This window comes from Pseudorasbora parva, chromosome 5 (assembly GCF_024679245.1).
Source record: "Pseudorasbora parva isolate DD20220531a chromosome 5, ASM2467924v1, whole genome shotgun sequence".
In the NCBI taxonomy this organism is placed as follows: Eukaryota; Metazoa; Chordata; class Actinopteri; order Cypriniformes; family Gobionidae; genus Pseudorasbora; species Pseudorasbora parva.
In genome coordinates this window covers 6350625-6378481 of record NC_090176.1, presented here as the reverse complement: position 1 = coordinate 6378481, position 27857 = coordinate 6350625, and the positions used below count along the sequence as shown (strand labels likewise).

At 40.1% G+C, this 27857-nt stretch overlaps 1 protein-coding gene across 1 annotated transcript; it reads right to left on the bottom strand.

The window, feature by feature from the left end:
• Window positions 1–22093, bottom strand: stk24a (serine/threonine kinase 24a (STE20 homolog, yeast)). The gene is made up of 11 exons (XM_067444886.1): window positions 22073–22093; window positions 19509–19739; window positions 17897–17953; window positions 16491–16599; window positions 16217–16374; window positions 14126–14311; window positions 12771–12910; window positions 12560–12683; window positions 5040–5108; window positions 4732–4862; window positions 1–2122 (listed from the first exon to the last, which is right to left on the bottom strand). Exons 1-11 carry the CDS (start codon window positions 22091–22093, stop codon window positions 2104–2106), a joined length of 1245 nt encoding a protein of 414 aa, XP_067300987.1. The 3' UTR covers window positions 1–2103.
• Window positions 22094–27857: the final 5764 nt, after the last annotated feature.

Sequence of the window (27857 nt, the reverse complement as noted above, 5' to 3'; positions counted from 1 at the left end):
CTCAGGTGCGATCTAAGTGCTGTAACTCCAAACCTTTGGGGACACTGGAAGATTACGGTACAAAATTACCATGCCTAGACGATCCAGCCCACATCTGGATTCAACGTGGGCCAGATACGGGCCAAATCCGGGCCGACATTGTACTGCTGTCTATTTTTTTTTTTTGCTATCCTGATTGCTTGTGGCTTAGACATGACGCACTTTAAAATACTATTTGTTCAATGATTAACACGAGGTAAACCTTCATATCACAAAAATCTTAAACACTGACTATAAAAATTATGAAAAAGATTATGGTTTATAACCCTTACAGTCCGTCTACAGTCCTACATGAGCATGTTGCTAAGATATTAATACACTAATGAACTTTTGGGATATTTCCAATAACCATCTCAAGACCAGCCACAGCATAAAAATCAGTTTAGCACAGGGACAGGAAATTACAATTTTAAGGAATACAAATCTGCTAATATGTTGTTTTTAATACTTTTAAAATGACAATCAACTGTTATTTAATTATTGCGCAATTATAGCTTGTTAGAAAAATACACACACAAACCCCTTGAGAACAAAATGTGTAGCTTTTAGTTCATGTCCATCAGTATGTTGACCATTTTAACATATCAAATTTAAACTTCCAGGAAATAGTGATAGCTGTTCATTTTGCACTGGATATGGCCACTCATTTCAGATACATCCAGTTTAGTCCAATCAAATGCTCTTTAGGATGAGAAGCCCCGCCCCCTGACATCACCTGACTAGCGAGTAGCTTGAGTTGTGGCTTTGATGTAAAAGGCACAAAAAAAGCTGCTGCCTATAATTTTAAAGTTCTATCAATTTGGATGTTTTCAGCTAAAATTACATTAAACTTACTCAAAAATCAGTTGAATCTTTAAATAAAAATGAGTTTTATATACCCCGACCCACACTGACATCCTGTTTCAATAGAGAGCTGATGAGAGTGGCGTAGTTTTGTTGGCCTAAACCTGCAATCGAGTTAGCTTAATGGTGATGTTGAAGTCATGTGATCGGGTAGTTTTAGCTTTAGCTTTTTACTTCTGTATTTAGACTTGAATTAATAAAAGTTGCGTTCATTTGTGAACAAAATGTGTAAGTATCATTAACTTTTGTTTGGTCTCAGAGCTTATTTTCTGTAATCAGCCAATGGGGTTTTTGTCCCAGGTGAATTTAGTCAGGTTGACCAACAAAAATACGTCCTCGCTGCAGCGCTCTATAGGAAATATCAACACGGAAAGGAAAACTACAGTTATTAAATGAGTCTATAGGGTCGTTAAACAAATCCAGTCCACTCATGCACATACAGCAAGTACCCGAGGCCCTGTCTACAGCTGGTGTAAAGACGTGTTTTGGTCGATCGGATCACAAATAGACGAGGGAGATATTCCCGTTTACACCTGGTGTTTTAATCCGTCTCTTTTGGCCACTTTCAGACACTTCTGTCCTGATTTCTTCGAGGGGAGGGTCTATGGGCGGGTAACTCTACAGGCTTTTTCAGATCTTTCCATCTAACGGATGAATGAAACTCACAATTTACATATTAATGCGAATGGAGACGATGGAAAAACACGGCGAGCATCAGCTTTAGTTTCTACTCTGACAGACACAAGACCAGCCGAACGCTGTGTGTGTGTGTTAGAAATCAGGACTGCTGAGAGAACATGAGCTTTTCATCTTCAAACCAAACTTTGGTCTCCAGCCGTTTAAATCCCGTCTGGCTAGCGCTCTTGATGTTTATGCATCAGGTCAGTAGTTCGAACACATTCGACCACATACACGAGTGTTTACACTATGAAAGCAATCCAGTCAAATGTGTTTTTAACTGCTTCTGGAAGTTATCGAAAGTGTACAAGCTCAAAATTGTGATCGCCCACTTGTAATCCATTCGACTAAAACAGATCTTATTATTAAATGGCCTGATATTTTAAATGGCTTAATCAGGATCCCACCTTAATAACATGGCAAAAACACATTATACACACACTATGCAACAACATCATTATAAGAAACACACAGCATTCAGGGTGTGTGTGGAGTGCACTGAGTCAAATGTCACACCCATAGAGAAAGAGTCTTCATGCAGAGTCAATGATGAGAGGAAAACCTGTCAGGCAGAAAACACACATCAGACAACTCACCCTTAAACATAGTGTGCGATTTTGGCCACGATTTGGCCGCCTGAGACAAATTTTCCTAAAAGATTCCTCTGATCCTACACTCTAAAAAATGCTGGGTTAAAAACAACCCAAGTTGGGTTGAAAATGCACTAACCCAATGGTTGAGTTGTTTTAACCCAATGGTTGAGTTGTTTTAACCCAGTGGTTGAGTTGTTTTAACCCAATGGTTGAGTTGTTTTAACCCAATGGTTGAGTTGTTTTAACCCAATGGTTGAGTTGTTTTAACCCAATGGTTGAGTTGTTTTAACCCAATGGTTGAGTTGTTTTAACCCAGTGGTTGAGTTGTTTTAACCCAATGGTTGAGTTGTTTTAACCCAATGGTTGAGTTGTTTTAACCCAGTGGTTGAGTTGTTTTAACCCAATGGTTGAGTTGTTTTAACCCAATGGTTGAGTTGTTTTAACCCAATGGTTGAGTTGTTTTAACCCAATGGTTGAGTTGTTTTAACCCAATGGTTGAGTTGTTTTAACCCAGTGGTTGAGTTGTTTTAACCCAATGGTTGAGTTGTTTTAACCCAATGGTTGAGTTGTTTTAACCCAGTGGTTGAGTTGTTTTAACCCAATGGTTGAGTTGTTTTAACCCAATGGTTGAGTTGTTTTAACCCAATGGTTGAGTTGTTTTAACCCAGTGGTTGAGTTGTTTTAACCCAATGGTTGAGTTGTTTTAACCCAATGGTTGAGTTGTTTTAACCCAATGGTTGAGTTGTTTTAACCCAATGGTTGAGTTGTTTTAACCCAATGGTTGAGTTGTTTTAACCCAATGGTTGAGTTGTTTTAACCCAGTGGTTGAGTTGTTTTAACCCAATGGTTGAGTTGTTTTAACCCAATGGTTGAGTTGTTTTAACCCACTGGTTGGGTTAAATGTTGCTTAAGACAACCCAATTGCTTTGTAAGAACAACTCAACCATTGGGTTAAAACAACCCAATTATTGGGTTAGTGCATTTTCAACCCAACTTGGGTTGTTTTTAACCCAGCATTTTTTAGAGTGTAGGCTAAAATCTGACGTCTTTGGTCGTTAGTTTGACATGTTCACCGGCAGCCGATTAATGAGCGCTGCGATCAAATTTTACCTCAGACGAAATTCTGGCAGTGTCAGAAGTTTGCCGCACAATCCTGCAGTGTGACTTCTCCTACGACAACCTTCAAATATCTCGGTTTATCAAGACAAACTATGACCAAAACGAGAGCCAGAGATTTTTTTGTGGCTGTCATTTCAGTCCCGCGTGTAATGTAGCTCACCGTCACTGAACGCGTCATTCATTGATGATACAAAACACCGGACGAGTTTCTTGCATGCGTGCGTCCGTTTTTAGCGCGCCTTGACTATCGTACAGTCTGACATTAATGCCAACTGAGATCCTACAGTGTGACATGCAGAGGCGGATTAAGGTGGTCAGGGCCCCATGGCTGCTTTTGTGTGAGGTGGCGGCCCCCTTAATCATTATACTTTACTGGAAAAATGTATTTAGTGCCATAGCCTATATGGTCCACAAGCAAATATGGTGAACTGGCATATACACACATTGAGACAGCTAATAATACCATGTTGCCTTTAAATGGAAGACGCAGCCTTAAAGAGCTGATGCTAGCTGGCAGCCCTCCTGCTGTGGATCTCGTCTTGAAGTATCCAGTCAATTTAGGGATTTTTTTTCTCTGGTTACGTTGTTCTTTTTTACCTTTGTATTTTCCATTTTTGTGCTTCACTATCATACTTTTTTTAGCGATAGCAGTGACATAAATGAAAACCAGCAGCTGATTGGACAGATGCACAGAACCACATATATATCCAATCACCTGCTGTTTTATGTTTCTTAAGGGCCAATGTTTTTTTTGTTTTTTTTTTGTTCGTGCTGAAGTAAATACATAGTTTTACAAAAAAAAAAGGTCTGGCCAATCTGGGGCCCCCTCTACACATAGGCAAGCCTGTGCGTTTTTCTGCGCATGTTGACATGGCTTACATCAGGGATTATGTTCGTACGGTCTGACCAAGCGGTAACCTCCCGCGATCTCTCTTGAAGCCAACACGGAAGTAATGTTAACTGCAATTCATCGACTGGCCACTAGGGACCGGCTCCAGAAGGAGCAGAATCTCTTTGAGCCCCATGTTAAAATGCCCAACTTTACAGCAGAAAAAACATGTTTACAGCCTGGGACAAATTGCGGTTTTGGTCTATACGGCTAATTTTGACCTTCATGACAACTGAGAGGGGGTGAATTTTTTGGGTACTTTAATTGACAGGTGGATAGCCATTTATCCGCCGTCTATAGTCATTGCGTCACCTAAGCTCCGCCCACATCCCGCCTTTTTGCCCATTTTCTGTTATCCGGGAGTGACACGCGATGACCCGCTTGCAAGATGGCGACGGCCAGCTTCAGAACAGCTCATTGCGCAATCCTATGGGTGACGTCACGGACACTACGTCCATATTTTTTACAGTCTGACAAGCAACATTCGCAAAGGATTTTGAAAATCGCACAGTGTGCAGAACCCATTAAACACACGTGTGATGGGCAGTGCAGGCAGGGTGCTGTGAATACCTCTTTAGCCTCTGAAGCACCCCTGTCACCATAGAGTCAGTGATCCCGGGACACGTCTCCTCCGCCAGGAGCACGGCCTGCCTCAGCTCCTCTAACACAGCTGGCTTATAAACACCTCGCTTCTGCTTCAGCTGACAGAACAACAAACACACTCATCCTGTGACCCAGACCAGCAACATGGGGTCGGCCCACTTCTGATACAAACATTGATCAATATGCACTGATATTCACTTGCTTTATCATGTCAATCTAACCCTAATTCAATGAAGAAAACAAATTTGGAGCGGTCATCAGAATCAAATTCTTACCTCTGCAAACAATGGAGATATAATGGAAGATGTGCTCTTGGATGGAGACCTTTTTGCACTGTCTGAAACCTGAGAGAGAGAGAGAGAGAGAGAGAGAGAGAGAGAGAGAGAGAGAGAGAGAGAGAGAGAGAGAGAGAGAGAGAGAGAGAGAGAGAGAGAGAGAGAGAGAGAGAGAGAGAGAGAGAGAGAGAGAGAGAGAGAGAGAGAGAGAGAGAGAGAGAGAGAGAGAGAGTAGAGTAGTAGTGTGTCCTATCTGTGTGTACTAGTATTGATGCAGGAGATGTTTTTAGTGCACGACTTTCTCAAGTTCACACAGGTGCCCTAGTAGACTAACCACTGGTGTAGAGAATCACATGAACTATCAGCATGATCCACTAACATCTGACAACCACAAACACTATGGCCCGGTTTCACAGACAGGGCTTAGACTATGCCAGGATTAGGCCTTAGTCCAATTAGGACATTTAAGTAGTTTTTTATAAACTTTACTGGTGTGCATCTTGAAACAAAACAATCAAAACAGCTGGTCATGAATTCATCCAATGTCACGTGATTTCAGCAGGTTGACACGTGATTGATTCATGATTCGGATTGTCGTGTTCGTATTGATTCATGATTCAGATTGTCGTGTTCGTGTTGATTCATGATACGGATTGTCGTGTTCGTATTGATTCATGATTCGGATTGTCGTGTTCGTATTGATTCATGATTCGGATTGTCGTGTTCGTATTGATTCATGATACGGATTGTCGTGTTCGTATTGATTCATGATTCGGATTGTCGTGTTCGTATTGATTCATGATTCGGATTGTCGTGTTCGTATTGATTCATGATTCGGATTGTCGTGTTCGTATTGATTCATGATACGGATTGTCGTGTTCGTATTGATTCATGATTCGGATTGTCGTGTTCGTATTGATTCATGATACGGATTGTCGTGTTCGTATTGATTCATGATACGGATTGTGGTGTTCGTATTGATTCATGATACGGATTGTCGTGTTCGTATTGATTCATGATACGGATTGTCGTGTTCGTATTGATTCATGATACGGATTGTCGTGTTCGTATTGATTCATGATACGGATTGTCGTGTTCGTATTGATTCATGATTCGGATTGTCGTGCTCGTATTGATTCATGATTCGGATTGTCGTGTTCGTATTGATTCATGATACGGATTGTCGTGTTCGTATAGATTCATGATTCGGATTGTCGTGTTCGTATTGATTCATGATACGGATTGTCGTGTTCGTATTGATTCATGATACGGATTTTCGTGTTCGTATTGATTCATGATACGGATTGTCGTGTTCGTATTGATTCATGATACGGATTGTCGTGTTCGTATAGATTCATGATTCGGATTGTCGTGTTCGTATTGATTCATGATACGGATTGTCGTGTTCGTATTGATTCATGATTCGGATTGTCGTGTTCGTATTGATTCATTATTCGGATTGTCGTGTTCGTATTGATTCATGATACAGATTTTCGTGTTCGTATTGATTCATGATTCGGATTGTCGTGTTCGTATTGATTCATGATTCGGATTGTCGTGTTCGTATTGATTCATGATACGGATTGAAAATGGATAGATTCATGATTCGGATTGTCGTGTTCGTATTGATTCATGATACGGATTGTCGTGTTCGTATTGATTCATGATACGGATTGTCGTGTTCGTATTGATTCATGATTCGGATTGTCGTGTTCGTATTGATTCATGATACAGATTTTCGTGTTCGTATTGATTCATGATACGGATTGTCGTGTTCGTATTGATTCATGATTCGGATTGTCGTGTTCGTATTGATTCATGATACGGATTGTCGTGTTCGTATTGATTCATGATTCGGATTGTCGTGTTCGTATTGATTCATGATTCGGATTGTCGTGCTCGTATTGATTCATGATACGGATTGTCGTGTTCGTATTGATTCATGATACGGATTGTCGTGTTCGTATTGATTCATGATTCGGATTGTCGTGTTCGTATTGATTCATGATACGGATTGTCGTGTTCGTATTGATTCATGATACGGATTGTCGTGTTCGTATTGATTCATGATACAGATTTTCGTGTTCGTATTGATTCATGATACGGATTGTCGTGCTCGTATTGATTCATGATACAGATTGTCGTGTTCGTATTGATTCATGATTCGGATTGTCGTGTTCGTATTGATTCATGATACAGATTTTCGTGTTCGTATTGATTCATGATACAGATTTTCGTGTTCGTATTGATTCATGATAAGGATTGTCGTGCACGTATTGATTCATGTATGGATTGTCGTGTTCGTATTGATTCATGATTCGGATTGTCGTGTTCGTATTGATTCATGATTCGGATTGTCGTGTTCGTATTGATTCATGATACAGATTTTCGTGTTCGTATTGATTCATGATACGGATTGTCGTGCTCGTATTGATTCATGATACGGATTGTCGTGTTCGTATTGATTCATGATTCGGATTGTCGTGTTCGTATTGATTCATGATACGGATTGTCGTGCTCGTATTGATTCATGATACGGATTGTCGTGCTCGTATTGATTCATGATACGGATTGTCGTGTTCGTATTGATTCATGATTCGGATTGTCGTGCTCGTATTGATTCATGATACGGATTGTCGTGTTCGTATTGATTCATGATACGGATTGTCGTGTTCGTATTGATTCATGATTCGGATTGTCGTGTTCGTATTGATTCATGATACGGATTGTCGTGTTCGTATTGATTCATGATACGGATTGTCGTGTTCGTATTGATTCATGATACAGATTTTCGTGTTCGTATTGATTCATGATACGGATTGTCGTGCTCGTATTGATTCATGATACAGATTGTCGTGTTCGTATTGATTCATGATTCGGATTGTCGTGTTCGTATTGATTCATGATACAGATTTTCGTGTTCGTATTGATTCATGATACAGATTTTCGTGTTCGTATTGATTCATGATAAGGATTGTCGTGCACGTATTGATTCATGATATGGATTGTCGTGTTCGTATTGATTCATGATTCGGATTGTCGTGTTCGTATTGATTCATGATACAGATTTTCGTGTTCGTATTGATTCATGATACGGATTGTCGTGCTCGTATTGATTCATGATACGGATTGTCGTGTTCGTATTGATTCATGATTCGGATTGTCGTGTTCGTATTGATTCATGATACGGATTGTCGTGCTCGTATTGATTCATGATACGGATTACGGATTGTCGTGTTCGTATTGATTCATGATTCGGATTGTCGTGCTCGTATTGATTCATGATTCGGATTGTCGTGTTCGTATTGATTCATGATACGGATTGTCGTGTTCGTATTGATTCATGATTCAGATTGTCGTGTTCGTATTGATTAATGATACGGATTGTCGTGTTCGTATTGATTAATGATACGGATTGTCGTGTTCGTATTGATTCATGATTCGGATTGTCGTGCTCGTATTGATTCATGATTCGGATTGTCGTGTTCGTATTGATTCATGATATGGATTGTCGTGTTCGTATTGATTCATGATTCAGATTGTCGTGTTCGTATAGATTCATGATTCGGATTGTCGTGTTCGTATTGATTCATGATATGGATTGTCGTGTTCGTATTGATTCATGATACGGATTTTCGTGTTCGTATTGATTCATGATACGGATTGTCGTGTTCGTATTGATTCATGATTCGGATTGTCGTGTTCGTATAGATTCATGATTCGGATTGTCGTGTTCGTATTGATTCATGATACGGATTGTCGTGTTCGTATTGATTCATGATACAGATTTTCGTGTTCGTGTTGATTCATGATACAGATTTTCGTGTTCGTATTGATTCATGATAAGGATTGTCGTGCACGTATTGATTCATGATATGGATTGTCGTGTTCGTATTGATTCATGATTCGGATTGTCGTGTTCGTATTGATTCATGATACAGATTTTCGTGTTCGTATTGATTCATGATACGGATTGTCGTGCTCGTATTGATTCATGATACGGATTGTCGTGTTCGTATTGATTCATGATTCGGATTGTCGTGTTCGTATTGATTCATGATACGGATTGTCGTGCTCGTATTGATTCATGATACGGATTACGGATTGTCGTGTTCGTATTGATTCATGATTCGGATTGTCGTGCTCGTATTGATTCATGATTCGGATTGTCGTGTTCGTATTGATTCATGATACGGATTGTCGTGTTCGTATTGATTCATGATTCAGATTGTCGTGTTCGTATTGATTAATGATACGGATTGTCGTGTTCGTATTGATTAATGATACGGATTGTCGTGTTCGTATTGATTCATGATTCGGATTGTCGTGCTCGTATTGATTCATGATTCGGATTGTCGTGTTCGTATTGATTCATGATATGGATTGTCGTGTTCGTATTGATTCATGATTCAGATTGTCGTGTTCGTATAGATTCATGATTCGGATTGTCGTGTTCGTATTGATTCATGATATGGATTGTCGTGTTCGTATTGATTCATGATACGGATTTTCGTGTTCGTATTGATTCATGATACGGATTGTCGTGTTCGTATTGATTCATGATTCGGATTGTCGTGTTCGTATAGATTCATGATTCGGATTGTCGTGTTCGTATTGATTCATGATACGGATTGTCGTGTTCGTATTGATTCATGATACAGATTTTCGTGTTCGTGTTGATTCATGATTCGGATTGTCGTGTTCGCATTGATTCATGATACGGATTTTCGTGTTCGTATTGATTCATGATACGGATTGTCGTGTTCGTATTGATTCATGATTCGGATTGTCGTGTTCGTATTGATTCGGATTGCGGTCTCAAAACTCTGGCCAGTTGATAATACCTAGAATATCTAAATCAACTGCAGGCGGTCGATCATTTTCCTATTTAGCTCCTAAATTGTGGAATAGTCTTCCTAGCATTGTTCGGGAAGCAGACACACTCTGTCAGTTTAAATCTAGACTAAAAACACATCTCTTTACTATGGCATACACATAGAACATTTTTAACTTTCATTATTCAATTCAATTGACTGATTGTTAGGCTGCATTAACTAGGTCAGCCGGAACCGGGAACACTTCCCATAACACCTGATGTACTCGTTACATCATAAAAAGAGTGACATCTACGCTAATGTTAGTCTCTCTGTTTATCCCGAGGTTTATCCCGGATCTGGGCCCTGTCCGGATCAGATGGTGGACCTGCCTGGACATGACCAACGCATCCTGGAGTGTCTGCTGAGCCGTGTCAAATGGTGTCTCCTCCGAATTTGCCTCACTGGCACGACATGCTCAAAACCCGTCTTCGGCGCAATAATTCCGATCTTTCATGTATTCATACTCTTGTGTAATTGACGCCCCATCCTAAATAAATCTGTCTCTTCCGTGATACCCTGAAAATTTTGAATAATCCGATCTAATATGATTTCCGACCTGTAAGGTTGCCAGAATAATAATCTTACACGGTGTGTTAATAGGCCAGAGGAGAACTGGCACCCCGACTGAGTCTGGTTTCTCCCAAGGTTTATTTTTCTCCATCACGCCCCGATGGAGTTTTGGTTCCTTGCCACTGTCGCCTTTGGCTTGGCTTGCTCAGTTGGGGACACTAAAAATATGATTAAAGTTATTCAACTTATTATACAAATAAAATATATGAATTAGGTCTTATTTAATTCTATAAACTATAATACTGATCTGCCAACATTGTCACTATATGATAAATTAAAATAAGCTGATAACATCACTGTTTTCTCCAGTACGGCTGTACAGCCAAATCTAATTTTGTCGCAATATTACCCTGTTTGACACTGTGAAGCTGCTTTGACACAATCATGATTGTAAAAGCGCTATATAAATAAAGTTGATTGATTGATTGATTGATTGATTCATGATACGGATTGTCGTGTTCGTATTGATTCATGATACGGATTGTCGTGTTCGTATTGATTCATGATACGGATTGTCGTGTTCGTATTGATTCATGATATGGATTGTCGTGTTCGTATTGATTCATGATACGGATTGTCGTGTTCGTATTGATTCATGATTCGGATTGTCGTGTTCGTATTGATTCATGATACGGATTGTCGTGTTCGTATTGATTCATGATTTGGATTGTCGTGCTCGTATTGATTCATGATTCGGATTGTCGTGTTCATATTGATTCATGATACGGATTGTCGTGTTCGTATAGATTCATGATTCGGATTGTCGTGTTCGTATTGATTCATGATACGGATTGTCGTGTTCGTATTGATTCATGATTCGGATTGTCGTGTTCGTATTGATTCATGATACGGATTTTCGTGTTCGTATTGATTCATGATTCGGATTGTCGTGTTCGTATTGATTCATGATACGGATTGTCGTGTTCGTATTGATTCATGATTCGGATTGTCGTGTTCGTATTGATTCATGATACGGATTGTCGTGTTCGTATTGATTCATGATTCAGATTGTCGTGTTCGTATTGATTCATGATACGGATTGTCGTGTTCGTATTGATTCATGATTCGGATTGTCGTGTTCGTTTTGATTCATGGTTCGGATTGTCGTGCTCGTATTGATTCATGATACGGATTGTCGTTTTCGTATTGATTCATGATTCGGATTGCCGTGTTCGTTTTGATTAATGATACGAATTGTCATGTTCATATTGATTCATGATACGGATTGTCGTGTTCGTATTGATTCATGATACGGATTGTCGTGTTCGTATTGATTCATGATACGGATTGTCGTGTTCGTATTGATTCATGATTCGGATTGTCGTGTTCGTATTGATTCATGATTCGGATTGTCGTGTTCGTATTGATTCATGATTCGGATTGCCGTGCGCGTATTGATTCATGATTCGGATCGTCGTGTTCGTATTGATTCATGATTCGGATTGTCATGTTCGTATTGATTCATGATTCAGATTGTCGTGTTCGTATTGATTCATGATTCGGATCGTCGTGTTCGTATTGATTCATGATACGGATTGTCGTGTTCGTATTGATTCATGATTCGGATTGTCGTGTTCGTATTGATTTATTATACGAATTGTCGTGTTCGTATTGATTCATGATTCGGATTGTCGTGTTCGTATTGATTCATGATTTGGATCGCCAATGTCATGTGATTTCAGTAGTTTGACACGCGATCCGAATCATGAATCAATACGCTGATTCACAACCGTTTGAATCTTTATTTGAGGATTGAACACAAAAGCAAAAGAGAAGACAATGCTGAATAAAGTCGTAGTTTTTGTTATTTTTGGACCCAAATGTATTTCCGACGCTTCAAGAGACTCTAATTAACCCACTGATGTCTCATATGGACTACTGTGATGATGTTTTTATTCCCTTTCTGGACATGGACAGTATAGTGTGCATACACTTGCATACGCTCTCGGTCTGAATATAAAATACAACAAACAAACATCTTTTGCTTGATAAGTGTACTTGATGTCTTTAAAACAACTCCTCCTTTGTTATTTTGTATCAAATGCAAAGACTTCGGCACATCTGATTCCTCACCTCTTTGTGGTTGAGTTCTTCCTTCTTTACGACTCCATTTTGTTTCCGACTGGGCTCTTTGTCAGTGATAGTGTTGAAGATCCAGTCGTCATTCACAGACTCTCCAGATGCTTCACCATCGTCTCTTAGAACATGCACACACAATATTTCCTCAGTGAATAAATAATTGTAATGTTATAACTAAATGTGCCGATGTTTGTTTAATGCTTACGAGTCTGAATCTGAGCTGGACTCTTCTCGGGCCTGTTTTACTTTCCATCTCTTGTACTTGTCTATGAGATCTGCCAGGTATGATGGCTTCTTGGCAAATCGAATAAATTTGTGTTTCAAAAGCTCTTTAGCTGTTGGCCTCTGGCAGAGACAACACAAACATTGACTATATATTAGGGGTGGCTGCTCTGGCCCTCAAGGGCAACTGTCCTCCAGAGTTTAGCTCCAATGCTAATCAAACACACCCAGAAAAAAATAGACCCAGATTTACTTCAGGATTTCTTGAAACTTTTAGGCAGATGTGTTTGATGAGCCTTACTACTTTGGAGCCTAACTCTGCAGGACAGTGGCCATCGTGGGACACACAGTTTCCCACCCTCTCTACAGATGCAGAAATCTCGAGACTATATAGCAGGGTTACTCAAATCGGGCCCTATTGGGCCACTGCTCTGCAATGTTTAGCTTCAACCCTAATCAAAGACACTTGAGCAAGCTAATCAAGGTCTTCAGAGTAATGCCTGGGACACATTAGACAATTTTCAAATCTAAACCAATTTTAAATCTATGAGAGACCACAGAAATAAGGGCACCAATTGCTATACTTATAATTAGAAGATTCGTCCAGGTCTGCGAGACCCCACTCCTGTTGACAAAGACTCGCGAGATCAAACGTGACTTGAGAAGAAACACAAAAGGAGGACGATCGATGTCGTCAGCTGGTTCTCCTGGGGTGAATCTTGTTTTACAGGAATAAAAACAAAGGAGAAAAGAAGAATATGGGTGATCTTTTGTTTCTCAATACTCCACTTTTGTGGTATGTTTGTGGCGTGTAAGTGAAGCTTGCTCGCTCTCATTGGCTACCGTGGGTATCACGTCAGAGGCAGCCCGAGCAAGATTTAAAATCATGCAGGCTTCAACACGATCAGGAGTTGAAAAATAATAATAATGACACCACACTATTAAGTGGGATTTGGACAAAAAGTTGGTTGCGAGAAGCCTCAAATAAGGCCACACACCCCAGATCGTTGGGGGTTGCAAATCAGGCCCAAAATCAGGTTTAAAATCTTCAAGTGTTTGGCCAGCCTTACTAGAACATCCCAGGTAGGAGAGATTGGTCATGGTTTGAGCTAAACTCTGCAGAGCAGTGGATTTAAAGAACCCTGCTACTATATTAGGGGTGTCCAATCTTGCTCCTGGAGAGCCGCCTTCCAGCAGAGTTTAGGTCCAAATACACTTGAATCAGACAGTACCTGGAAAAATCCAGGCAGGTCTGTTGGAGCAGGTGGAAGCTAAACTCTGCAGCGAACCAGAAACAGGATTGGATACCCCTGTGATAAATAGTTTAGCACCACTTACAAAGTTGGGGTCTTTATTGAGACAGGCATCTACAAACTCTTTGAGAGCTTTATTGTAGTTTCCTTCCAGTGTGGGTGAATTTTCCTTAGGGATGAGAAATAGCACCTTCATGGGATGAAGATCAGAGTGAGGTGGCTCTCCTTTTGCCAGCTCAATTGCAGTTATGCCCAATGACCAGATATCTGCCTATAAAACACACATACACACACACCTGAATGAACTATACAGTACATGTGCTTGGCTATGCTACACGTCATTCTCTTATTATCTAAGGGGGCGGTTCTGGGCCAGAATAAGCTACAAATGAGGCTTATAACTGGAAATCATGAACTCTTAATATCCTTAACAATAATAGAAATAGTTGCACTGTATACACGCTAAAGATGTGCATAAGACCAGCATTTCTGGACCTGATAAACAATGGCACACAAATTGTGAACATAAATGTCATTGCTCTGGTTGAGAACTGATGATCCACAAACACCCGAACCAACTAATCAAGGTGTTCAGTATTACTAGAAAATAACCAGAGTACACTGCTTCATTACTGAGTAAAAGTACAGATACCCCTTGCTAAATTTTACTCAAGGACAAGTAAAAGTACTTGAGTATCAAGAGTACATTTTCTAAATATTGCCTTACTACTGCCAGAGTGCTTACATTTATGAGCAGAAACGTCCTACATGGAGTTGTAAAACTGTTAGTGTTAATGCCTTGGAGAATGTATAAGGAATTGAAAGTAAAATCATTTTCATCTTTTTACCATGTTGCTTTATTTAACATTTCTTATTTGCCCACAAGGCAATATCACAATGGCAACACTGACAAACCTCTGCTAGTTTTGATGGATTATTTGCAGCCACATTTGAAGCTGACTGTGTTTAACACACACCGCATACTCAAGATCACCACGGGTCGGCACATTCCCGGATGGACCTGCTGCGTCCTCATCCGATGTTTCGTCTCTTATCTAAATCTGACCATGGAGTTGACTTTGGCGGAAAGCTGAAGCTGATTGCTGATAGGCCGTCCCAATCAGTGGCGCCTGCACAATCCAATCACGTTTGAGAGGTAAACGACAAATTGAGGGTTTCCAAGATTTTTCTTATTTCTTTTTTTTTACGGGTACTTATGGTTATGGATATTGGAGTAAAGAGTACAATATTGGCCTCTCAAATGTACTTGAGTAAAGTCATGAGTACTCCCCAAAAAATGATACTCGAGTAAAGTACAGATCCCTCAAATGTCTACTTAAGCACTGTACTCAAGTAAATGTACTCCGTTACGGTCCGGCTCTGAAAATATAAGGCAGGTGTATTGGAGCTGGGTTGACCTGAAGTCTGTGGAAGGTAGTCCTCCAGGGGCAGGGTTGGCTACCTCTGGTTTAAAGGGGCTTTTGGCACCAGGTAGTTTTAGGAGCTTAGGTATAGGAACTAGGCACTAGGGTGCTTCCCAAAGAACTAGATATTCCCCTAGGACCATTTTCTTGGTTGCATTCGCACCGGCAGTAACGCTGAAGTGACGTAATCCACTCTTGTTGTTGTGACTTTCATTTTGACAGTGCTGTGAACACCAGAGTCTGAGCTCACAGCGCTCCCATTCTCCAACTTCATTAATTTACGATCTGTTTAAAAGTCCTGTCTAATACGTGATTACATAAAACTGCTATACAAATAAAGTAGACAGTATATGAAACATTTGCCGTGTGGTTGAAGCCCAATGTTGCTAGCTGAGCAGAAATACAAAATCATGCTTCACTTGGCTATAATCTGTTTGTTTACACGGCTTTATAAAAAAATGGCGGGTGCTGGTGTTTCGTGTGCGTTCAGCCAATCAGCGTACACTTACATCACTGATAGTTCCTTTTGTGCTTGGTTAGACCCTAGTAGTAGGAGCTCTTTTAGTCCCCCAAAAGAAGTTCCTAGAACTAAAAGTATTCCAGTTCCTGTGGTGTGAACATTAAAACAAGTGGGTACGTCCGCCAATAGTTCTAGGAACTATGTAAAGGTTACGAAAGCCCCTTAAATGCTTACCCAAGCCTGGCTATGACTAAACCTTTGGGACATGCATTACATGGTGATTGGATCTGACCTTTGAGTCATACTCTGACTGTTTAATGACCTCTGGTGCCATCCAGAACGGAGTTCCCACAAACGTGTTCCTCTTGATCTGTGTGTCTGTGAGCTGCCCAGCCACACCAAAATCAGCTAGCTTCACTTCACCCTGCTCTGACAACAGGACGTTAGCAGCTGGAGGAACACACAAACACAGGGCAGCCATGTTGATTTGAGCTTTCAGACAGTTCCATCTAGATCATTTACAGACTTCAATAGTAGATCAACTGTGCATGATCATTCACAGCTACCTTTAATATCTCTGTGAATTTTCTTCTCTGAGTGTAGGTACTCCAAACCCTTCAGGATCTCTCGGAGGATGGTGGCAATATGAGACTCATCGAGAGCTCCAGGTCCCAGCTGTAGATCAAATAACCTGTTAGAGCTGTTAGAGAATCTCAATAAACATGTGTAGGACTTTAAACCAACTCTAAACATTTGGATAAACACAACTTTAAGCCATAGGCCTGGGTCCCAAATGCCACCCTAAATTCTCACAAATTGCCGATTTGACTGAAGAGTAGAAGTTCTTTGCGTTCTTCAGCTGAGCTCACAAACTTGTGAGCTCAGCTGAAGTGCGTATCAAGGGCGCATAGCAGCCACAAAGTGTTTAATGACACTCAAAAGCAACCTTCTTTAAGCTTAAATGATGAATGGGACACCTTACGATCTTGTGGACTTAATGGACACGCGTGTAGGGTTTCCCATTCGTCATTTAAGTCCCCAAGACCGAAAGTGCACATGAAGTGTGCCATTTGGGACAGGGCCCTGGAGTAATTTCTGGGGGTAGCCAACCCTGCTGCTCCAGAGTTTAGTTCCAATTTTAATCAAAACACCTCACGCAGCTAATTAAGATGTTCACGATTAATAACTAATAACATGCTGATGTGTTGGAGCAAGACTGCAGGAAGGTAGTCCTCCAGGGGTAGGGTAGGCTACAGCTGTCATAGTGCATTATAACAGTCACCACATCAACTTGTCATCTGAACTAGATGGACTATAGCATCTGCTAAAATGGAAACTCAAGTCCTAAAACTCAAAACATGTTCTTTAGAGCAGTCCCTTTCAAACCTCTTCTGGAGAGTCCCAACTACTGCTCATGTTGGATGTCTCCCTTATCGGACACACCCATTTTGGGTCTTGCAGTCTCTTTAAGGAGCTTATGAGTTGAATCAGGTGTGTTAGATGAGTGGGACATCCAATATGTGCAGTGGTGAAGGGTATAAAGGACAGGTTTGAAAAAAGCACAAATTTAGATCAGAGGTCTTTGTACCAATAAATTATCCCTAAAATCAGAGGGAAATAATAGGTGAAAAACAATGATGTTGAGACAAAACTTGATATAAACAGTAAGCTTTTCTCTCAAATCTGACTGATTAATTGGAATTTAGGTCCAAAGATGTTGATCCAGGAATGTGTTGTACTTGGTGAAATCACAGTTTCCCAAACTTGTCCTGGTCTTGATTGCAGAATAACTACACATTTTGGATGTACACCTCTTCCAACAGACCTGTTTCAACTCATCAGGTCATTAGTAAAGACTGCATGAATTAGGTGTGTCCAGTAGGTGTTAACAGCAAAAATATAAACAGTTTGTAAATACCATGGGGACTGTATGAACCCTTGTTAGTAAAGTTAAGGAAATTAAAATTCTTACCAAATCCAGAGCTGAGCCTCCTCCTAAATATTCCATGATGATCCATAGTTTTGTGTCCTGGAAGAGACATCATATATTTCCTGTTTGAACTGACTTTTTACTGGTGAGTCTTGTCTTTTGGTCTGATAAGCAGAATTTAATTTTTAAAAATCTATAAAACTATATACCAAACCTGTAATAATTGTTTTATTTATTAAATGTCACTCTGCACTCTCACATCTGTAAAGGGAATCAGATCACGAAGAGGGATTCAGGAACAATGGGACTATAGCCTATAGGCCGTTAGAATTACGGCCGTTTATTTTACTGTGACATTTTCTTTGTAGAGCAATTTTAATCCACATTAGACCTATTTACATCTACTGAAGAGCAAAAGTCTTTTCTGATCATGAAAAGACACGTGCAAAAGTCATACCAGCTCTCGAAACTTTAACCCCCTCTTGAGAGAATCAGCCAAAGTCTAAGTGATTCTGATTGTTAAAGCCACAAAAAAAACTCAGAAACAACATTTAACTAACTCTCACATGGGGTGTTAAAACTGTTAAAACTAAAATATCACTGTCCAAAGTTAGAATCACCACTTATAGGGTATGAATGAATGAATGAGGCATTTATATAGCGCTTTCAAATGTACTACTGTACACCCAAAGCGCTTCACACTCATGTCAGGGGTCTCTCCTCAACCACCACCAGTGTGCAGCTCCACTGGGATGATGCGACGTCAGCCACAGTACAGCGGCGCCAGTGCGCTCACCACACACCAGCGAAAGGTGGAGAGGAGAGAGTGTGATAGAGCCAATTCAGTGGATGGGGATAATTAGGAGGCTGTGATTGGTGAGGGCCAATCAAGGGAATTTGGCCAGGACACCGGGGTTACACCCCTACTCTTTTTACGAGAAGTGCCATGGGATTTTTAATGACCACAGAGAGTCGGGACCTCGGTTTAATGTCTCATCCGAAAGTCGTTGCTCTTTGACAGTATAGTGTCCCCATCACTATACTGGGGCGTTAGGACCCACACAGACCACAGGGTGAGCGCCCCCTGCTGGCCTCACTAACTGCTCTACCAGCAGCTCCTGGTTTTCCCAGTTGGTCTCCCATCCAGGTACTGACCAGACTCAGCTCTGCTTAGCTTCAGTGGGAAACCAGTCTTGGGCTACAGGGTGATATGGCTGCTGGGTAACAGGAGGCTGGAGTCTATCCCATAAATGTTGGGCCACAGGTAGAGAAACACCCTGGACATCACAGGTCTCACACACCAGACACACTCACACTCATAATCTCACTCATGCTACAGGCAATTTTTGTCTCTCCAATATGGACTGTGGGGGAAACCAGATTACCCACCTTGAGACAAAAGTGCTGCCTACAGTGCTGGTCTCACAGAGAACAAATCTTTGCATGAGTGGGGAAGGAGTAAATTAGATATATAGCCATTTTGAAGAGACACATTTATGTGCAAATACCATTGGAGAGCAGTTCAAATCACCAATACGCATGATGTGATCATCTGCTCGGTCACATAACAACATTACGTAATACAGCTTAAACAGTCACACGAGCTCCCTGACACACATTAAACTGCTCCACGCTGGCAGTGCATGGGACTCACCTTCAGATACGAGCCATAGTATTTAGTAATGAAGGGGCTGTCACACTGGCTGAGGACTGTGATCTCCTGTTGGATGTCCTCCACTTCATCTTCAGCCTCCTCCAGGTCAATGATCTTTATAGCAACCACCTGTTGTGTGCGATTGTCAATGCCTTTGAAGACCTCTCCGAACGACCCCTTCCCAATCCGCTCAAGCTTGGTGAACAGCTTCTCCGGGTCAATTTTTAAATTCTACAAAAGAAAGGAAAACAAGTGGGTAGTTTTGTAGTTGAAAACTATTTATGGAATATTTAAATAACAAAATACAAGTAACAAATATTACTTGTAACAAATAAGTAACAAAATACAAAAAGCTGCAACTCAACAAAAACAAGTGTCTACGCATATCCATACAACATACATTATATTGCCAAAATTGGGACGCCTGCCTTTACATGCACATGAGCTTTAATGCCATCCCATTCTTATCCTGTAGGGTTTAATCTGGAGTCGGCCCACCCTCTCTAACAGCTTCAGCTCTTCTGGGAAGGCTTTCCTCAAGGTTTAGGAGTGTGTTTATGGGGATTTCTGCCCATTCTTCTAGAAGCTCATTTGTGAGGTCAGGCACTGATGTTGGACGAGAAGGCCTGACTCTCAGTCTCCGCTCTAATTCATCCCAAAGCTGTTCTATCGGGTTGAGCTCAGGACTCTGTGCAGGCCAGTCAAGTTCCTCCACACCAAACTCCTCCTCCATGTCTTTATGGACCGACGCTTTGTGAACTAGAGCGCAGTCATGCTGGAAATTGGAAGGGGCCGTACCCAAACTGTTCCCACAAAGTTGTGAGCATGAAATTGTCCAAATGTCTTGGTGAAGCATTAAGAGTTCCTTTCACTGGAATTAAGGGTCCAAGCCCAACCCCTGAAAACAACCCAAACCATAATCCCCCCCCCCACTAAACTTTACAATTGGCACAATGCAGTCAGACAAGTCCTGTTCTCCTGGCAACCGCCAAACCCAGACTCTTCCATTGGATCGCCAGACAGAGAAGCGTGATTGGTCTCTCAGAGAACACATCTCTCTGCTCTAGAGTCCAGTGGCGGCTGCTTTACTCCACTGCATCCACGCTTTGCATTGCTCTTGGTGATGTAAGACTTGGTTGAGCTGCTCGGCCATGGAAACCCATTCATGAAGCTCTCTACGCTGTTCTTGAGCTCATCTGAAGGCCACAGAAGTTTGGAGGTCTGGAGCTATTGACTTTTTGAGTTGGTGACTTCTGCACACTGTGACCCTCAGCATGCGCTGACCCCACTATGTAATGCTACGTGGCCTACTACTTTGTGGCTGAGGTGCTGTTTCCAATTGCTTCCACTTTGTTATAATCCCACTAACAGTTGAGCGTGGAATATTTAGTAGTGAGGAAATGTCAGGAATGGCCTTATTGCACAGGGGTCAGCCTATCACGGCACCACGCTTGAGTTCACTGAGCTCCTGAGAGCGACCCATTCTTACACTAATGTGTGTAGAAGCGTCTGCAGGCCGAGAGCTTGATTTATACACCTGTGGCCATGAAGGGATTGAACACCTGAACTCAGTGATTTGGAGGGGCGTCCCAATACTTCTGGCAATATGGCATATCTTTAGACATATAGTTGGCAAAGATAAGGAAACAACAATGCTAGTTAACTCAACCTGCTTGACTTGAAAAGTTCTCATCTTCATCAGACATTTATCATGTCCATCTCTGGCAATAAAACTGAGGAATAATCTTTTGGTATGTCTGAATTTTACCCTTGTTTTACTGCTTGTCTGAAGAATTCTGAACACAGTGTTATTTATATATCTATTCAAAATTTTGAAATGCCAATGAAACAGTTTCGGCATGAGAGAGGCATTTAAACACTGATAGAGTTGCCAGATGTTCATTTTAACAGTCAGAATTAATCACAATGTCATCCAAGTAAGCCTCGAGAGTCACATGAAGTGCTGGAACATGACAGGTGCATTCTGCACTCCCAAAGGCATTACTGCATACTGAAAAAAGGTCAAAAAAATGTGGTCAAACTCTTCAGAAGTTTGGCAGCATCTGGCCCGATATAGTTTCCTCTCTAATGGAGGCAGAAGATGTTCAATTAATGTTTTGACAGTAAGGAACTCTTAGCACAGGCCAATGACAAGCACATTATGACTCCATAAACGTTAATGAAGCTTGTGCTGAATCAGGAAACATATATATAGCTAATCTAATCTCACACACGTCATTTACAATAACCACAGTCACGGCCTTTCCACTAACAGTGGCACTTTGACCATCAGATGTTATGTGACTCTGGGAAGAAAACAGCTCACCTTTGGCATTAGAGTGGTTAAACTCAAATTAATTTACTTATTTAACATTTCTGCAATGTTCTATAATCAATGCCTAAGCAATGTTTTAAAACAACTTTCACAAATATTAACCTCACACACTTCAAGAGTCTTCCTACGTCTGCTTTTTAAAAATCCCCCATTCGTCTGACATCAGGACCATGCTGTCCACAAACAACAACAACCAGAAAACAAACTTTCACACACAAACACACCGTACCTTTAGTCCTTTCACTTCCATGACTGTGGCTGCCGTTTTCTAACTCTGCTGTTCACACTCATGTGTTAGTCAGTCCATCAGGACGCTTTATCATATGGGTGTAGCGGGGCGGTAACACAGCTGCCGTAACAGGGTCAAAGAGCAGGTTTCCTCTTATAATGTTTAGGAATACAGTCTAAATACGATTAGCTCCACAAAACTAAACAATAAATAGAAGCCATAAGCCTGCAAAAAGTAATTTCCATCAGAAGAAATGTACCCAATTTTCACCCAAAAGTGACAATCTGTCATCATTTACACAATCTTGTGTTGTCCAAAACCTGTATTACTGTCTATCTTCAGCTTTAAGCTCTAAATAGGACAAATACATTCACCATACATTTGTTATTCACTGACAATTGTTTGTCCTTTGTGAAGCTTGGTGAATTGTGGTGTATAAGGACATCATTAATAAAAAACGAAATCAATGGGGAAATGTGTGCCACAATGCTTAGGTTGCATTACAGTTCCACTCTTTTGGGCTTTTCACACTTGAAATAGTCAAAACTGGGTCATTGTATACTCAGAATTAACAGACTCCTGGGCTATCTTGTTTCATGTTTCACACTGCTAACTTGACCTGGGGTTAACAATTAATAATGAATCCTGGGCATTCATAAACTGACGCTTCAAACTAGGGCTTTTCACACACTGCACTTAACCCCAGGTTATCGTCATTCTAAACCCTGATTTTAACCCCAGGTAAAGGAACGCTTCGCACTTATAATGTAGACGTTTTTACTTTAAGTGTGAACAGCTTGACTGTACGTTCTTAAACCCTGGGTTAAAGCTCTTATTTGCTGTTTTACTTTTTCAACAGTTGTGCTTTCAGAAGTTTTTTTCCTCATTTATTTTCTCCTTAGGACTTTCAATTAATTGCTCAAGTTTCTAAGCCATGAACCAAACCAACCAGTTCTTAGGTGATTCACAAACTCAATTACACCTTTGAAATATCTTAAAAATAAAATAAAACTGGAAGAGGATTAAAAAAAAAAAACACCCAAAAAAACACTTATGATTGTCATTGATTACAAGTTTAAACAGTTTATTACAAATGATGGTTACACTTTATTTTAAGGCCATTGTAATGCATTTCGTAGATGGGAAGGAAGGAGGCGGGAACCGGCGAACATTCAACAACTTTAATCAAATAATAAACAAAACGAAAGTAAACCGTGGACAGCCCCTCACTTTAAAATAGGGGTTTAGTCACTATTAAAATAAAGTGTTAGCCAATGTATTTATCTATATTTATAAGTAGATTAAAAGTGAAGAGAGACCAACTCGAATACATTATTCACAGGTGTGGGAGGATGCTATAGATTGGGATTTTTGAGTTTTATTTAAGAAAGAAAGTAAATCTTTATTTATATAGCATCTTAAAAAAAAAACTTAAGCTTAGTATTTTAAAGTGCTTTACAGAAAAGACATGCATGTGTGCAATCATAGAAAAAAACGAAACAAAACATAAGTACACACATCATAGAAAGATCGTAATATAATAAAATTAAATGCAACAAAAGTGAACAAATGTATTCAAGGGCAACAAATTACGGCTACTGCTGAAGCATATTTGTAATAAAAGTTCGTAGATGGGAAGGAAGGAGGCGGGAACCGGCGAACGTTTAACAACTTTTATTAACTAACCAAAACCGTGGGCAGCCCCTCACGGACGACTGCCCACACACACATAACACATAAACAAAACTCATTGTAAAGTCCAGGCCTGGTCCTCTCTCGTCCTTGACTGGTGTCGCTCGTTCTGAAATGCCTCGAGCTCCCTCATGAGAGGACTTGAGATTGGTGTGGCTCGCAGGTGACGCTCCTTCGCAATCACGTCCCCGGTCTCACTTGCTCCTCCCATGTCTCTCGCTCGTTCACCTCGCCACAATATTAAATATATTAACATAACAATCTCTGATCTCGTGACGGGTCTATATTGAAATGTCTTTATTTGTTATTATATGGAGAAAAAAGACAGGGTCTCTACTTTCAGAACTGACTGTTATGCTTTGATCAGTTTCTCAAGTCAAGTCACCTTTATTTATTTAGAATAACATTTATACAGTATTTTTATCAACTGGACAGAATTTTGAGACTGCAATAAAAGGTCTATAATGCATTAGGAGCTCGCTCAAGCACTGAGAAGCTAAACCATTTAGAGCTTTGCAAGTAATAGCAGGACTTTAAAATGTACACGATGTTTAATAGGGAGCCAATGCACTATGGTCATACTTCCTGTTTCTAGTAAGAACTCACGCTGCTGCGTTTTGGACTAGCTGGAGTTTGTTTATTAAGCGAGCAGGGCAGCCGCCCAGTAGAGCATTACAATAATCTAGCCTTGAGCTCATAAATGCACAAACTAACTGTTCCACCTTTGTCATTGAGAGAATATGGCGTAGTTTAGATATATATATTTTTTAAGATGGAAAAATGCGGTTCAACAGATGCTATGAATGCGGCTTTTAAATGAAAGAGCACACCCACTAACGATGAAGACTTGAACGAACATCCATCAAGAGTTAGACAGTATTCTAGGTTATTAAATGCAGAGACTTTTGGTCCAATAATTAAAACCTCAGTTTTTTCAGAAATTGGTAATAGGAAATTACTAGTCATCCAATATTTTATATTGACTATACATTCTATAAGTTTTGTGAATTGGTATGTTTCGCTAGGCTGCAAAGAAATATAAAGCTGAGTGTCATCAGCGTGCCAAATAATGCCATAGTTTCGAATGATAACAGTTAGCATGCATAGGGTAAAAAGCACCAGACTTGCGTTACTCCATATTGAACTTGTGATTCACATTATTAAATGACATTATTGACATACCTCATCATTTAAAGCTACACATTAATAACGGTCAGAAAAGTATGATTTAAACCATGCTAATGCTATTCCACTAATGCCTACATAATTTTCAAGTCTATTCAGAAGAATGTTGTAAAGATATTTCTTTAGTGAACTAATTTTCTAGGATCAAGTTGTTTTTTTTAATGAGAGCTTGAACGTTTTTGAGACGTATCCTAATGGCAAGGATGAAATATTGATATTAGGAAGAAGTCTAACATGTCTAACATGTTGCATAAAAGGTTTAGACAGTTCTTGCATGGTTATAATTTTCTCTCTGATGGTATCAATCTTGCAAGTAAAGAAATTCATAGTCATTGCTGCTGTAGTGTTGGAAAAATGTCTAAACTAGAGTCTTTTGCCTTTGGTGTTTAGCTTTCTTAGTTGGGACGCTAAATATTCAACTACAGTCTTTTCAAAATAATAGCAGTACAATGTGACTAACCAGAATAATCAAGGTTTTTAATATATTTTTTATTGCTACGTGGCAAACAAGTTACCAGTAGGTTCAGTAGATTGTCAGAAAACAAACAAGACCCAGCATTCATGATATGCACGCTCTTAAGGCTGTGCAATTGGGCAATTAGTTGAAAGGGGTGTGTTCAAAAAAATAGCAGTGTCTACCTTTGACTGTACAAACTCAAAACTATTTTGTACAAACATTTTTTTTTCTGGGATTTAGCAATCCTGTGAATCACTAAACTAATATTTAGTTGTATGACCACAGTTTTTTAAAACTGCTTGACATCTGTGTGGCATGGAGTCAACCAACTTGTGGCACCTCTCAGCTGTTATTCCACTCCATGATTCTTTAACAACATTCCACAATTCATTCACATTTCTTGGTTTTGCTTCAGAAACAGCATTTTTGATATCACCCCACAAGTTCTCAATTGGATTAAGGTCTGGAGATTGGGCTGGCCACTCCATAACATTAATTTTGTTGGTTTGGAACCAAGACTTTGCCCGTTTACTAGTGTGTTTTGGGTCATTGTCTTGTTGAAACAACCATTTCAAGGGCATGTCCTCTTCAGCATAGGGCAACATGACCTCTTCAAGTATTTTAACATATGCAAACTGATCCATGATCCCTGGTATGCGATAAATAGGCCCAACACCATAGTAGGAGAAACATGCCCATATCATGATGCTTGCACCTCCATGCTTCACTGTCTTCACTGTGTACTGTGGCTTGAATTCAGAGTTTGGGGGTCGTCTCACAAACTGCCTGTGGCCCTTGGACCCAAAAAGAACAATTTTACTCTCATCAGTCCACAAAATGTTCCTCCATTTCTCTTTAGGCCAGTTGATGTGTTCTTTGGCAAATTGTAACCTCTTCTGCACATGCCTTTTTTTTAACAGAGGGACTTTGCGGGGGATTCTTGAAAATAGATTAGCTTCACACAGACGTCTTCTAACTGTCACAGTACAACAGGTAACTCCAGACTGTCTTTGATCATCCTGGAGGTGATCATTGGCTGAGCCTTTGCCATTCTGGTTATTCTTCTATCCATTTTGATGGTTGTCTTCCGTTTTCTTCCACGTCTCTCTGGTTTTGCTCTCCATTTTAAGGCATTGGAGATCATTTTAGCTGAACAGCCTATCATTTTTTGCACCTCTTTATAGGTTTTCCCCTCTCTAATCAACTTTTTAATCAAAGTACGCTGTTCTTCTGAACAATGTCTTGAACGACCCATTTTCCTCAGCTTTCAAATGCATGTTCAACAAGTGTTGGCTTCATCCTTAATTAGGGGCCACCTGATTCACACCTGTTTCTTCACAAAATTGATGACCTCAGTGATTGAATGCCACACTGCTATTTTTTTGAACACACCCCTTTCAACTAATTCAACTAATTGCCCAATTGCACAGCCTTAAGAGCGTGCATATCATGAATGCTGGGTCTCATTTGTTTTCTGAGAATCTACTGAACCTACTGGTAACTTGTTTGCCACGTAGCAATAAAAAAATATACGAAAAACCTTGATTATTCTGGTTAGTCACATTGTACTGCTATTATTTTGAACAAGACTGTATATTACTGATCTGCCCACATTGACACTATTTGAGAACTGAACTGAGCTGGATAACATCACCGTTTTCTCCAGAGCGGATGAACAATCAAATCAAATTCTGTTGCATTATTTTCCTGTTAACACTGAAGCTGCTTTGAAACAATCAGCATTGTAAAAGCGCTATAGAAATAAAGGTGCGTTTGTTTCCTTATAAGTCACAAAGCAAGCAGACCTGGCAGTAAAAGGGTAAGTTCACCCAAAAATGAAAATTATTTCATTAATTACTCACTCACCCTACAATAATGTTACAATGCGACGAAAATAGTTATTGTGCGCTCAAAAATCAAAATAGCGACTTTATCCACCAAGTTATTGATTTCATTTGTGTTCTGAAGATGAACGAAGGTCTTACGGGTGTCCAACAACATGAGGGTGAGTAATTAATTAAATCATTTTCATTTTTGGGTGAACTTATCCTTTAACTCTTTCCCTGCCAAACACTGAATATTCTGTTATTTGTGAGAATGATCTGGATACAGTCTTTCACAAAAACAGGATTGTTCAAAATGTTGCTTTTTTATGAAACATACCCATATTCAAGTGTTGAAAAAAAGGAATGCATGAAGCTAGAATAAAATGTTTTTGTTGTTGTTGTTTGTTTGTTTGATTAAAACTTGTTTGTTTGTTTGACCTCCATCTTGGATTTTTTCTGGAATCCATCTTGGACTTGGAATCCATCTTGGATTTTTTTCGCTGATCATATTGCTTCCTCCTCAAATTAAACATGTGATGCAGCCTTGACATTTTCTAAAAAGAAGGCATCTTAGAAAATACCCTAATACCCATAATGCTTTTAACATGCTATAGACAGCTAGGTT

Coding starts and splice junctions, on each gene's coding strand:
- stk24a (XM_067444886.1), bottom strand. CDS start 22,093: ATGGAAGTGAAAGGACTAAAG. Junction 16,375..16,490: donor AATTCACAGAGATATTAAAG/GTAGCTGTGAAT, acceptor GTGTTCCTCCAG/CTGCTAACGTCCTGTTGTCA. Junction 12,684..12,770: donor TCCAGCTCAGATTCAGACTC/GTAAGCATTAAA, acceptor GCATGTTCTAAG/AGACGATGGTGAAGCATCTG.